Here is a 14,661-nt window from a genome sequence, read left to right on the forward strand (position 1 = left end):
CCTTACAAGGGTGAGGTTTTATTTGGGGAGGGTCTCGCGGACCTGGTTTCCACAGCTACCATGGGTAAATCTTCTTTTTTGCCTTATGTTCCCCCACAGCAAAAGAAAACACCACAATATCAGATGCAGTCCTTTCGGTCGCATAAGTCCAGAAGAGGTCGGGGCTCTTCCTTCCTCGCCAGAGGTAAGGGTAGAGGGAAAAGAATGCTGGCTACGGCTAGTTCCCAGGAGCAGAAGTCCTCCCCGGCTTCTACTAAATCCAAGACGCTGGGGCTCCACTGAGGGAGTCCGCACTGGTGGGGGCACGTCTTCGACTCTTCAGCCAGGTCTGGGTTCTGTCAGACGTGGATCCTTGGGCAATGGAAATTGTATCCCAAGGCCACAAACTGGAATTCGAAGAGGTGCCTCCTCGCCGATTTTTCAAGTCAGCTTTGCCAGCTTCTCCCCCAGAGAGGGAAATAGTGTTGGCTGCAATTCAAAAGCTGTGTCAACAACAAGTGATTATCAAGGTTCCCCTAGTCCAACAGGGGAAAGGGTACTATTCGACCCTGTTTGTGGTCCCGAAGCCGGATGGCTCGGTCAGACCCATTCTGAATCTAAAATCCCTGAACCTGTACTTAAAAAAGTTCAAGTTCAAGATGGAATCGCTCCGGGCAGTGATCTCCAGCCTGGAAGGGGGGGATTTTATGGTGTCACTAGACGTAAAGGATACGTACCTTCACGTCCCCATATATCCTCCTCATCAGGCCTACCTGAGATTCGCTGTACAGGACTATCATTACCAGTTTCAGACGTTGCCGTTTGGGCTTTCCACGGCCCCGAGGATTTTCACCAAGGTAATGGCGGAAATGATGGTGCTCCTGCGCAGGCAGGGAGTCACAATTATCCCGTACTTGGACGATCTCCTGATAAAAGCGAGATCGAGAGATCAATTGCTGAAAAGCGTGTCGCTCTCCCTGAGAGTACTGCAGCAGCACGGTTGGATTCTAAACCTACCAAAGTCACAATTGATTCCAACGACTCGGCTATCATTCTTAGGCATGATTCTGGACACGGAACAGAAGAGGGTTTTTCTCCCAATGGAAAAAGCCCAGGAACTCCAGAACATGGTCAGAGACCTGCTAAGACCGAAAAGAGTGTCAATTCATCAATGCACTCGAGTTCTGGGAAAAATGGTGGCGGCCTACGAGGCCATCCCCATCGGCAGGTTCCATGCAAGGACATTTCAGTGGGACCTTCTGGACAAGTGGTCCGGGTCCCATCTTCAAATTCATCAGAAAATAAGCCTGTCCCCCAGGGGAGACTCCTGTGGTGGCGGCAGAGTGCTCACCTTCTAGAGGGTCGCAGGTTCGGCATTCAAGACTGGGTTCTGGTGACCACGGACGCGAGCCTCCGAGGATGGGGAGCAGTCACACAAGGAAGAAATTTTCAGGGACTATGGTCAAGCCAGGATGCTTGTCTACACATCAACATACTGGAATTAAGGGCCATATACAACGGCCTACAACAAGCGGAGACTCTTCTTCGCGACCTACCGGTTCTGATTCAATCAGACAACGTCACAACCGTGGATCATGTAAACCGCCAAGGCGGGACAAGGAGCAGAGTGGCAATGGCGGAAGCCACCAGGATTCTTTGCTGGGTGGAAAATCACGTAAGCGCTCTGTCAGCAGTCTTCATTCCGGGAGTGGACAACTGGGAAGCAGACTTCCTCAGCAGACATGATCTCCATCCAGGAGAGTGGGGACTTCATCAAGAAGTTTTTGCAGAGATAACAAGTCTTTGGGAACTTCCTCAAATAGACATGATGGCGTCACGCCTCAACAAGAAGCTTCGGAGGTATTGTGCCAGGTCAAGGGACCCTCTTCCTCTCACCCCAAAAATATTGAGAATCATAAGACGAAAAAGAGTGCAGACAATACTCATAGTTCCAGATTGGCCTCGAAGGGCCTGGTATTCAGATCTTCAGGAGATGCTCACAGAAGATCCATGGCCTCTTCCTCTCAGGGAGGACCTGTTGCAGCAGGGGCCCTGCGTGTTCCAAGACTTACCGCAGTTACGTTTGACGGCATGGCGGTTGAACACCAAATCCTAGCTGGGAAAGGTATTCCGGATAAAGGCTAGGAAGGAGTTGACGGCGAAACATTATCACCGTATCTGGAGGAAGTATGTATCTTGGTGTGAAGCCAAGAATGCTCCTACGGAAGATTTCCACCTGGGCCGTTTTCTCCACTTTCTACAGACAGGAGTGGATATGGGCCTGAAGTTAGGTTCCATTAAGGTACAGATTTCGGCCCTATCTATATTCTTTCAGAAGGAATTGGCTTCTCTCCCAGAAGTCCAGACTTTTGTAAAGGGAGTGCTGCACATCCAGCCTCCTTTTGTGCCCCCAGTGGCACCATGGGACCTTAACGTGGTGTTACGGTTCCTAAAATCTCACTGATTTGAACCTCTTCAAGCGGTTGAATTAAAATTTCTCACTTGGAAGGTGGTCATGTTGTTGGCCTTGGCATCTGCAAGGCGGGTGTCCGAATTGGCGGCTTTGTCTCACAAAAGCCCCTATCTGATTTTCCATGTGGATAGAGCAGAGTTGAGGACTCGTCCTCAATTTTTGCCTAAGGTGCTTTCATCGTTTCATATGAACCAACCTATTGTGGTGCCTGTGGCTACGGGAGACTTGGAGGATTCCAAGTCCCTTGATGTAGTCAGGGCCTTAAAAATTTACGTAGCCAGGACGGCTCGGGTTAGCAGCAAAACAGAGGCACTGTTTGTCCTGTATGCAGCCAATAAGGTTGGCGCTCCTGCTTCTAAGCAGACTTTTGCTCACTGGATCTGTAACACGATTCAGCAGGCTCATTCTACGGCTGAATTGCCGTTACCAAATTCGGTAAAGGCCCATTCCACTAGGAAGGTGGGCTCTTCTTGGGCGGCTGCCCGAGGCGTCTCGGCTTTACAGCTTTGCCGAGCAGCTACTTGGTCGGGTTCAAACACTTTTGCAAAATTCTACAAGTTTGATACCCTGGCTGATGAGGACCTCATGTTTGCTCAATCAGTGCTGCAGAGTCATCCACACTCTCCCGCCCGGTCTGGAGCTTTGGTATAATCCCCATGGTCCTTACGGAGTCCCCAGCATCCTCTAGGACGTAAGAGAAAATAAGATTTTAAACCTACCGGTAAATCTTTTTCTCCTAGTCCGTAGAGGATGCTGGGCGCCCGTCCCAGTGCGGACATATTTCTGCAACGCTTGTATATAGTGGTTGCTTACATAAGGGTTATGTTGCAGTTAAGATCAGTCTTTGGCTGATACTGTTTTGTTCATACTGTTAACTGGTTGCGTATATTCCATGTTATATGGTGTGGGCTGGTATGAATCTTGCCCTTAGATTAACAAAAATCCTTTCCTCGTACTGTCCGTCTCCTCTGGGCACAGTTTCTCTAACTGAGGTCTGGAGGAGGGGCATAGAGGAAGAGCCAGTGCACACCCATTCTAAAGTCTTTAGAGTGCCCATGTCTCCTGCGGAGCCTGTCTATACCCCATGGTCCTTACGGAGTCCCCAGCATCCTCTACGGACTAGGAGAAAAAGATTTACCGGTAGGTTTAAAATCTTATTTCTCTGACGTCCTAGTGGATCCTGGGAACTCCGTAAGGACCATGGGGAATAGCGGCTCCGCAGGAGACTGGGCACAAAAAGTAAAAGCTTTAGACTAGCTGGTGTGCACTGGCTCCTCCCCCTATGACCCTCCTCCAAGCCTCAGTTAGATTTTTGTGCCCGAACGAGAAGGGTGCAAGCTAGGTGGCTCTCCTGAGCTGCTTAGAAGTAAAAGTTTAAATAGGTTTTTTATTTTCAGTGAGTCCTGCTGGCAACAGGCTCACTGCATCGTGGGACTAAGGGGAGAAGAAGCGAACTCACCTGACTGCAGAGTGGATTGGGCTTCTTGGCTACTGGACATTAGCTCCAGAGGGACGATCACAGGTTCAGCCTGGATGGGTCCCGGAGCCGCGCCGCCGGCCCCCTTACAGAGCCAGAAGAGCGAAGAGGTCCGGAGAAAGCGGCGGCAGAAGACGTTCCTGTCTTCAAATAAGGTAGCGCACAGCTGCAGTGCTCTCAGCACACTTCACACTCCGGTCACTGAGGGTGCAGGGCGCTGGGGGGGAGCGCCCTGATACGCAATATAAACGATATAAAAACCTTATATGGCTAAAAAAAATGCATCACATATAGCTCCTGGGCTATATGGATGCATTTATCCCCTGCCAGTTTCCTGAAAAAAGCGGGAGAAAAGGCCGCCGTGAAGGGGGCGGAGCCTTTCTCCTCAGCACACAAGCGCCATTTTCTTTCACAGCTCCGCTGGAAGGACGGCTCCCTGACTCTCCCCTGCAGTCCTGCACTACAGAAACAGGGTAAAACAGAGAGGGGGGCACTATTGGCAGCTAATATATAAATACAGCAGCTATAACAGGGAGTAACACTTATATAAGGTTATCCCTGTATATATATAGCGCTCTGGTGTGTGCTGGCAAACTCTCCCTCTGTCTCCCCAAAGGGCTAGTGGGGTCCTGTCCTCTATCAGAGCATTCCCTGTGTGTGTGCTGGGTGTCGGTACGATTGTGTCGACATGTATGAGGAGGAAAATGATGTGGAAGCAGAGCAATTGCCTGTGTTAGTGATGTCACCCCCTAGGGAGTCGACACCTGACTGGATGGTAGTAATTAAAGAATTACGTGACAATGTCAGCACTTTGCAAAAAACTGTTGACGACATGAGACAGCCGACAAATCAATTAGTGCCTGTTCAGGCGTCTCAGACACCGTCAGGGGCGCTAAAACGCCCGTTACCTCAGATGGTCGACACAGACCCTGACACGGATACTGAATCCAGTGTCGACGGTGACGAGACAAACGTAATGTCCAGTAGGGCCACACGTTACATGATCACGGCAATGAAGGAGGCATTGCACATTTCTGACACTACATGTACCACAAAAAAGGGTATTATGTGGGGTGTGAAAAAACTACCAGTGGTTTTTCCTGAGTCAGATGAATTAAATGAGGTGTGTGATAAAGCGTGGGTTTCCCCCGATAAAAAACTGCTGATTTCTAATAAATTATTGGCAATATACCCTTTCCCGCCAGAGGTTAGGGCACGTTGGGAAACACCCCCTAGGGTAGATAAGGCGCTCACACGCTTATCAAAACAAGTGGCGTTACCGTCTCCTGATACGGCCGCTCTCAAGGAACCAGCTGATAGAAGGCTGGAAAATATCTTAAAGGGTATATACACACATACTGGTGTTATACTGCGACCAGCGATCGCCTCAGCCTGGATGTGCAGCGCTGGAGTGGCTTGGTCGGATTCTCTGACTGAAAATATTGATACCCTGGATAGGGACAGTATATTATTAACTATAGAGCATTTAAAGGATGCATTACTATATATGCGAGATGCACAGAGGGATATTTGCACCCTGGCATCTAGAGTAAGTGCGATGTCCATTTCTGCCAGAAGAACGTTATGGACGCGACAGTGGTCAGGTGATGCGGATTCCAAACGACATATGGAAGTATTGCCGTATAAAGGGGAGGAGTTATTTGGGGTCAGTCTATCGGACCTGGTGGCCACAGCAACGGCTGGAAAATCCACCTTTTTACCCCAGGTCACCTCTCAGCAGAAAAAGACACCGTCTTTTCAAACCCAGTCCTTTCGTCCCTATAAGGGCAAGAGGGAAAAAGGCCGCTCGTTCCTGCCCCGGGGCAGAGGAAGGGGAAAAAGACTGCACCATGCAGCTTCTTCCCAGGAGCAGAAGCCCTCCCCCGCTTCTGCCAAGTCCTCAGCATGACGCTGGGGCTCTGCAAGCAGACTCGGGCACGGTGGGGGGCCGTCTCAAGAATTTCAGCGTGCAGTGGGCTCACTCGCAAGTGGACCCCTGGATCCTGCAGGTAGTATCACAGGGGTACAAATTGGAATTCGAGACGTCTCCCCCTCGCCGGTTCCTGAAGTCTGCTCTACCAACGTCTCCCTCCGACAGGGAGGCAGTATTGGATGCTATTCACAAGCTGTATTCCCAGCAGGTGATAATCAAGGTACCCCTCCTACAACAGGGAAAGGGGTATTATTCCACTCTGTTTGTGGTACCGAAGCCGGACGGCTCGGTGAGACCAATTTTAAATCTAAAATCTTTGAACACTTACATAAACAGGTTCAAATTCAAGATGGAGTCACTCAGAGCAGTGATAGCGAACCTGGAAGAAGGGGACTATATGGTATCTCTAGACATCAAGGATGCTTATCTCCATGTCCCAATCTACCCTTCTCACCAAGGGTACCTCAGGTTTGTGATACAAAACTGTCATTATCAGTTTCAGACGCTGCCGTTTGGATTGTCCACGGCACCACGGGTCTTTACCAAGGTAATGGCCGAAATGATGATTCTTCTTCGAAGAAAAGGCGTATTAATTATCCCTTACTTGGACGATCTCCTGATAAGGGCAAGATCCAGGGAACAGTTAGAGGTCGGAGTAGCACTATCTCAGGTAGTGCTACGTCAGCACGGGTGGATTCTAAATATCCCAAAATCACAGCTGATTCCGACAACACGTCTACTGTTCCTAGGGATGATTCTGGACACAGTCCAGAAAAAGGTGTTTCTCCCGGAGGAGAAGGCCAGGGAGTTATCCGAGCTAGTCAGGAACCTCCTAAAACCAGGACAAGTGTCAGTGCATCAGTGCACGAGAGTCCTGGGAAAAATGGTGGCTTCTTACGAAGCGATTCCATTCGGAAGATTCCATGCAAGAACTTTTCAGTGGGATCTGCTGGACAAATGGTCCGGATCGCATCTTCAGATGCATCAGCGGATAACCCTATCTCCAAGGACAAGGGTATCTCTCCTGTGGTGGTTACAGAAGGCTCATCTTCTAGAGGGCCGCAGATTCGGCATTCAGGATTGGATGCTGGTAACCACGGATGCCAGCCTGAGAGGCTGGGGAGCAGTCACACAGGGAAGAAATTTCCAGGGCTTGTGGTCAAGCATGGAAACGTCTCTTCACATAAATATCCTAGAGCTAAGGGCCATTTACAATGCCCTAAGTCAAGCAAGGCCTCTGCTTCAGGGTCAACCGGTATTGATCCAGTCGGACAACATCACGGCTGTCGCCCACGTAAACAGACAGGGCGGCACAAGAAGCAGGAGGGCAATGGCAGAAGCTGCAAGGATTCTCCGCTGGGCGGAAAATCATGTGATAGCACTGTCAGCAGTGTTCATTCCGGGAGTGGACAACTGGGAAGCAGACTTCCTCAGCAGACACGACCTCCACCCGGGGGAGTGGGGACTTCATCCAGAAGTCTTCCAAGTGATTGTAAACCGTTGGGAAAAACCAAAGGTGGACATGATGGCGTCCCGTCTCAACAAGAAACTGGACAGATATTGCGCCAGGTCAAGGGACCCTCAGGCAATAGCGGTGGACGCTCTGGTAACTCCGTGGGTGTTCCAGTCGGTATATGTGTTCCCTCCTCTTCCTCTCATACCAAAAGTACTGAGAATCATAAGAAGGAGAGGAGTAAGAACGATACTCGTGGCTCCGGATTGGCCAAGAAGAACTTGGTACCCGGAGCTGCAAGAGATGCTCACGGAGGACCCGTGGCCTCTACCTCTAAGGAAGGACCTGCTCCAGCAGGGACCTTGTCTGTTCCAAGACTTACCGCGGCTGCGTTTGACGGCATGGCGGTTGAACGCCGGATCCTGAAGGAAAAAGGCATTCCAGATGAAGTCATCCCTACCCTGATCAAGGCCAGGAAGGATGTAACTGCAAAACATTATCATCGCATTTGGCGAAAATATGTTGCGTGGTGTGAGGCCAAGAAGGCCCCTACGGAGGAATTTCAACTGGGTCGTTTCCTACATTTCCTGCAAGCAGGATTGTCTATGGGCCTAAAATTAGGATCCATTAAGGTTCAAATTTCGGCCCTGTCGATCTTCTTCCAGAAAGAACTGGCTTCAGTGCCTGAAGTTCAGACGTTTGTCAAAGGGGTACTGCATATACAGCCTCCTTTTGTGCCTCCAGTGGCACCTTGGGATCTCAATGTAGTTTTAGGGTTCCTAAAATCACATTGGTTTGAACCACTTGCCACAGTGGATTTGAAATATCTCACATGGAAAGTGGTAATGCTGTTGGCCCTGGCTTCAGCCAGGCGCGTATCAGAATTGGCGGCTTTATCCTATAAAAGCCCTTACCTGATATTTCATTCGGATAGGGCGGAATTGAGGACTCGTCCTCAATTTCTCCCTAAGGTGGTTTCAGCTTTTCACATGAATCAACCTATTGTGGTACCTGTGGCTACTAGGGACTTGGAGGACTCCAAGTTGCTGGACGTAGTCAGGGCCCTGAAAATATATGTTTCCAGGACGGCTGGAGTCAGAAAATCTGACTCGCTGTTTGTACTGTATGCACCCAACAAGCTGGGTGCTCCTGCTTCTAAGCAGACGATTGCTCGTTGGATTTGTAGTACAATTCAACTTGCACATTCTGTGGCAGGCCTGCCACAGCCAAAATCTGTAAAAGCCCATTCCACAAGGAAGGTGGGCTCATCTTGGGCGGCTGCCCGAGGGGTCTCGGCTTTACAACTTTGCCGAGCAGCTACTTGGTCAGGGGCAAACACGTTTGCTAAATTCTACAAATTTGATACCCTGGCTGAGGAGGACCTGGAGTTCTCTCATTCGGTGCTGCAGAGTCATCCGCACTCTCCCGCCCGTTTGGGAGCTTTGGTATAATCCCCATGGTCCTTACGGAGTTCCCAGCATCCACTAGGACGTTAGAGAAAATAAGAATTTACTTACCGATAATTCTATTTCTCGTAGTCCGTAGTGGATGCTGGGCGCCCATCCCAAGTGCGGATTGTCTGCAATACTTGTATATAGTTATTGTTACAAACAAATCGGGTTGTTTTATTGTTGGAAGCCATCTTTTCAGAGGCTCCTACGGTTATCATACTGTTAACTGGGTTCAGATCACGAGTTGTACGGTGTGATTGGTGTGGCTGGTATGAGTCTTACCCGGGATTCAAGATCCTTCCTTATTATGTACGCTCGTCCGGGCACAGTATCTTAACTGAGGCTTGGAGGAGGGTCATAGGGGGAGGAGCCAGTGCACACCAGCTAGTCTAAAGCTTTTACTTTTTGTGCCCAGTCTCCTGCGGAGCCGCTATTCCCCATGGTCCTTACGGAGTTCCCAGCATCCACTACGGACTACGAGAAATAGAATTATCGGTAAGTAAATTCTTATTTTTTTTTAGTTTTTCACATGTATTCTCAACATATGATTTACTATCCACATGGACATCTATTGGGAATAGCGCCACCATGCCAGAAGCGTGCAGAGCGTACACATGTGTACTGATGGTGGTTGCATAACATGAAATATACAAGATTTGGCCAAAAAAACTTGTGTCGACTATTTTTGTATGAGCCATGGTCATGTCAACCTTTTCACCCTGTTGGCCTTTTTTACCTGTCAACCTTAACCACTGTTGACCTTCATCTATCGACTTACTGTACCTGTTGACATAATGCATGTCAACCATTTGGCGGCGTCTAATGACTGTTGACCATAACTTAGTCGATCTATTGATCCACACCCAGTCAAAACTGCTAGAGTGCAAGTATAAGCCCAGGAAACAGATGCATGAAACCTTCAAGAGAGATAAAGTGAAGAAGTTGCCTTTACTAACCAATCCGTTTCTAGCTATCTTTTATATATCACAGTCTATAAAATGACACCTAGAAGCTGAATGGATACTATGGGCAACTTCTTAACTTTATCTCTCTTGAATGTTTGATACATCTCCCCCAGGTCTGTGAAGCATCTCTAAGGTTCCATCAGTCTGAGAGATGGGTTCGAATTCTGTAACCTACTGTGGATATGTATCAAAGCTTGGAGATAGATAAAGAGGTCTATTTACTAAGACTTGGAGATAGATAAAGTAAAAGCCAACCAGCTCCTAAGTGTCATTTTACACAGCCTGTAATACGTAAGGTAGGAGCTGATTGACTGATACTTTATCTCTCTCCAATGTTTAGTGCATAAACCCCAACGTGAAGAGAGATACCAAACATCCACTCCTACAGGTTGTGTTTTGTGGGTTAGGTGGCTTAAACGGAGGGTTAGGCTTAGTGGGGTATTGCGGGAGGGTAAGTATACTTACCTAGCCCCTGTCGGGATTCTCCAACCGGCGGTCCACCTAGCATCCCGACCACCAGTAAAGCATATCACTCACCAGTATAGATATAAACACATGCCTCTGCAGGCACATCAGATTCATTACGGGGTAAAACTAACTATTAGTCTGTTTATATTTTAGTTCTTTTTTTTCTGACAATGTTTTCTGACAATGCCTTTGTTTTCATTGTCTTTGCTTTCATTGTTTGTGTTGTGTCATAGCTATAAATATGGTTATACACTGAGAGATTTATTCATTAATTAAACAATCTATAGATAATTTGGTCACTCAGACGTTTTAGGGCCATGCACAATTTAATCAAGCATGTTTAAATTGGTTGCTGAAACATGCAATATGTGTGTCCTGCTTTACCTGCAAACAGATGGATGGATTGTCACTTACTGTTTAAAATGTAACCACTTAACTGTCTAATATCTTTTTCCAAAATCTACTCGTATTTGTAATTTTTTGTGATTGAATTAGATTAAGAACATCTATTTAAAACTTATCCAACACCATTCTATTGGTTTTACAAATGTAGTTCGATGATCGGACGATTGCAACATCATGGCTTTACATGATGCTCCTCTCTGCAGCCGCTGAGCTTCCCGATCATCTGTGACCGGCTACAGGGCAGGCACTGGAGGGGGCAGGGGCATATCGAGAGAGGAGGGGGCAGACTCCATCTGGGCCCCCTCCTCTCGCGGGCAGCGTCGTAGACTCTGGGCACTAGGGTCACTATGGTGCAGAAGGGCCAGGGAGGTCCCTCTGAAATTGGCGTCGGCTGAAAGAGTATTTCCAGACCAGCAGCCCTGTGGTCATTTCTGATAGTCAGGGAAAGCCCAGCCTGGCGTGGTTGCATCTGATGCAGCCACGCCAGCTAAGCGGTTAATAGTTATAAGATTTGATTTATAGATAAGTAGTTGTCTTGAGAATTTTAAATGTGCAGGAGTTTAGAGGAAGTGAAATTATACTATTATTAATACATCTGTTGCTGACATATCAGTGCTGTAATCTAACCCTATTTACTCTATAATTCTCCGGTAGCAACATACTATTATCAAGTGGTGAGAGACATTTTGCCAGCATATACACCAGTAAAAGGCAGTATTACCGCTTCTCCCTATTTGACAAAGGGTTAATGCTGGAGAAATTATTGTTCTCTCCAGCATAACCCTACTTTGTGCACTCTACTGCCATTTTGTATTCCCAGATATGGGGAATTTAGCATCTGTCATGCATGCACATTTCACGTAAACCAGCTATTGAAGTAGAAAATAACGAGGATCACCAGGAACGTAAGTAACCCTGTCCCACAAACCTAAGCTTAAACCTAACCTATTTTCTAGGTGTCGACATTTAAACCATGTTGATATTCTGGTATCCAGTGTTGCCATCAGGGAGGGACTGCCAAGACTGCAGGCCTGGGCCCAGACAGAGAAATGGGCTGCCACTAGCTACTACACGGTCCAACCCGTACACCCGATCTTTGTCGCCTGCCGGGTCTCCTGGTTTTAAACATGCTTCAAAACCAAGAGACTCGGACCGCCATCCAGCCAACTAGTATATAAGTGTATAGGCTGCTTAGCCTGGAGCTGGCGACCAATCTCTGTGTCGGCAGCTCTGCACACTGTCAGTGTGGTGATAGTGGCAACGGTATGTGGCAGTGATGGGCAGCCTGGATCCTGGAGACAGTGGTGAGGTAGAGGCAGGCAGTTTGACAGCAGAGAAAGAGCTGATAAGAGCTCCTGAAGACTGAAGATTCCGGGGAAGTATTGGTGAGCGGTGGCCACGCAAAAGAGGTGAAGGTGCTATATAATAAATTATTACAACATTAGGTGTCTTGTCTTTATTTTAACATTTTCTCAACAGGCGGACTACAGGTGTCAGTGGGACCACTTGTGGTTCTCCAAGTGTCGGTATGCCGGGGCTGCCTTGCTGGGGCCTGTAGTGTGCCTTTAAAGAACAATATTAACATACCATGAATCCTCACCCACCATCACCAGGGGTGTAGGGTATAGCCCTGGGCAGGTTTTTGCTCGGGAGGGGGAACCCCATTTATATTTTTGGGATGACCAGTTTTGGGGTTGGTTAATGTGATGGCAGAGGGACCCCACACTGAGTGTCCCCCTACTGATGTGGCTCATCTATTTGAATTTTGGACTGCGCTGCAACTGCCACTGGAGAAGAGATATGTATCTCCTTTTTGTATTTTTTTGGATAATTATGTTTAATTCCACTTTCTGGATCTGCAGGAATACACAGACAGACCTTAAAATACTACACCATATGGCGCATGTTTTCTCCTTCTGACATATAGATTCCGGTATTGTTCAAGGAATATAAGGCAAAGGATTGATATGCTTTGGATACAAGTTATAATCTGGTATGCAGATTTATGAGTGGTGCGATTTTGCACCCTTGCTAGAAAATACTACACCATAGGCGCTTGTTCCTCTCTCTCTCTCTCTCTCTCTCTCTCTCTTATATATATATATATATATATATATATATGTTATAAATATATTATTTATATTAATCTAATCATTGTTATAGACAAAACTCTGGAGTGTACTGGAGGGGTGTAGTATAATAGAGAGACAATGTTATTGTTGACATGCATTAGGTCTAGAGGTACAAAAGGTCGACAGAGGTAAAGATCGATAGGTACAAAAGGTTGACAGGGCCAAAAGGTCGACATGGTAGTTCTCGACACAACAATGGTCAACACATGTTTTTTGTATATTTCATGTTCTATGATCACCATCAGTACAAACGTAGACCCTCATGTGTTCATGAGGATAGTTAATTAAGTAAATGTTGGGAAAACCGTGTACAATCCTCCAAAGCATGTGCCGATCATTTGTGTGTCACTGTCGACCATTGCCATTTCGACCTTCTGTACCTGTCGACCTTTCGTTTGCCAACCTTTTGTACTTGTTGGCCTTTTGTATTTGTCGACCTACAGTAATGCATGTTGATTTAATGACTGTCGACCAGTACATTGTCGATTTATCATCCAGAAACCTACTGGAGTATGACAGGTGGGGCTCTGCCTACCCTGACCGCACATCACTGCTCTAAACCCACCAAAAATCACCCTTAAGCGCATCTTAATTAATTCAAACCGGGCGAGCGTCTAAGAACTGGTCAGTAAAAGGGATGCTACAGATGACCATAATGTATTTTATTGCTACTTTGTCCTGTGATATTTACTGTGCTGTGTTAATGCTCACCTGTGTCTCTATACTCTTATATACAATGTACTGACCTGTTTATTCTGTACTTCTCTGTAACATACTGGACTGTATCACTGTAATCCTAAATGATCCAGTATACTGTGGTTGGCATTTTTTGCTGCTCTGTTACATGGCGTCCTGTCTTAATATTCTCTTATGTTATTATAGTATTCGTCTCTGTGCGTTCTGTATTGCTCTTTGATAGCATATAACCTGTTTGATATTGTACCATATTTCTCGCACCAATATTGTGTACTTTTATATACACCCATACATACTGTGTATTTCTTCTCCCATAGTTCATGAGAAGTCACGGGAATCAGAAAGCAAAGAAAGAATATGAAGCCTGTGTGCCTCCGTTTTACTACAGACCCACTGAAAATGATTGCATGTATGTGTACTGTATACATATGTAATCTGTGTATGGGGTTATTCTACATGCAGTTCATGTATGATCAGTGTAAAGGACTACATTCAGGGCAGTGTGTGTACTAACAATGTAATAGGAAATTTACGTGCAGTGTTGTATGTGTATTCAGTGTATGGGGTTTGTTCTGCATGCATTGTATCGTTGTATGTATGAACAGAGTATGGAGGTTATTCTATGTACAGTGTACTCAGTGTGTGGGGTTATTCAAGCTGCTGCAGTGTATGTACAAAGGGTGTATAGCGTTCCTTTGCATGCTGTGGATATATGGTTATTATATGGAGATTATTCTACATGCATTCTATGTATGATCAGAGTATGAAGGTTATTCTAGAAGCAGTGTATGGGTGGTCTTCAGTTTGCTGGCTGTCGGGATCCCGGTGCACAGTATACCGGTGCCAGAATCCCGACACCTGGCATACCGACACCTTTTCTCCCTCTTGGGGGTCCACGACTGCCCTGGAGGGATAATAGATAGCGTGGTGCGCGTAGCGCGCCACCCTGCCCGCAGCAAGGGGCTCATTTGCGGTCATCCAGATGTCGGTATGCCGTCGGTCGGGATTCTGGTGCCGGTATGCTGGCCGCCGGGAGCCCGGCCGCCAGCATACCCTACTACACCCGCAGTGTATGTATAATCAGTTAAGGCGAGGAGTTCTATGTTTTATCACATTCTATAACTTTCTTATAAAAATTATATGGACTTTATTGTACTTTTATGCAATAATCATTAGTTCATATTGCTGCATAATTTTGGAAACATGATATATTAGTCATATTTTATGTA

The 14,661-nt window shown here is 47.0% G+C and overlaps 1 protein-coding gene across 4 annotated transcripts in view; it reads left to right on the forward strand.

Annotated features, from left to right (window-relative positions):
* Window positions 1-14,661, forward strand: part of ADAP2 (ArfGAP with dual PH domains 2) — a 130,766-nt gene that overhangs the window by 51,633 nt on the left and 64,472 nt on the right. For all 4 annotated transcript variants that reach the window (XR_010243893.1, XR_010243894.1, XR_010243895.1 and 1 more), the window contains exon 3: window positions 13,750-13,841. Coding sequence is in view for 1 of the 4 variants with exons in the window: in XM_063960878.1 (XP_063816948.1) it covers window positions 13,750-13,841 (92 nt within the window). In the remaining 3 variants the exon portion in view is untranslated. The remainder of the gene's footprint in view (window positions 1-13,749; window positions 13,842-14,661) is intronic.

This window comes from Pseudophryne corroboree, chromosome 3 (assembly GCF_028390025.1).
Source record: "Pseudophryne corroboree isolate aPseCor3 chromosome 3, aPseCor3.hap2, whole genome shotgun sequence".
Classification (NCBI taxonomy): Eukaryota; Metazoa; Chordata; class Amphibia; order Anura; family Myobatrachidae; genus Pseudophryne; species Pseudophryne corroboree.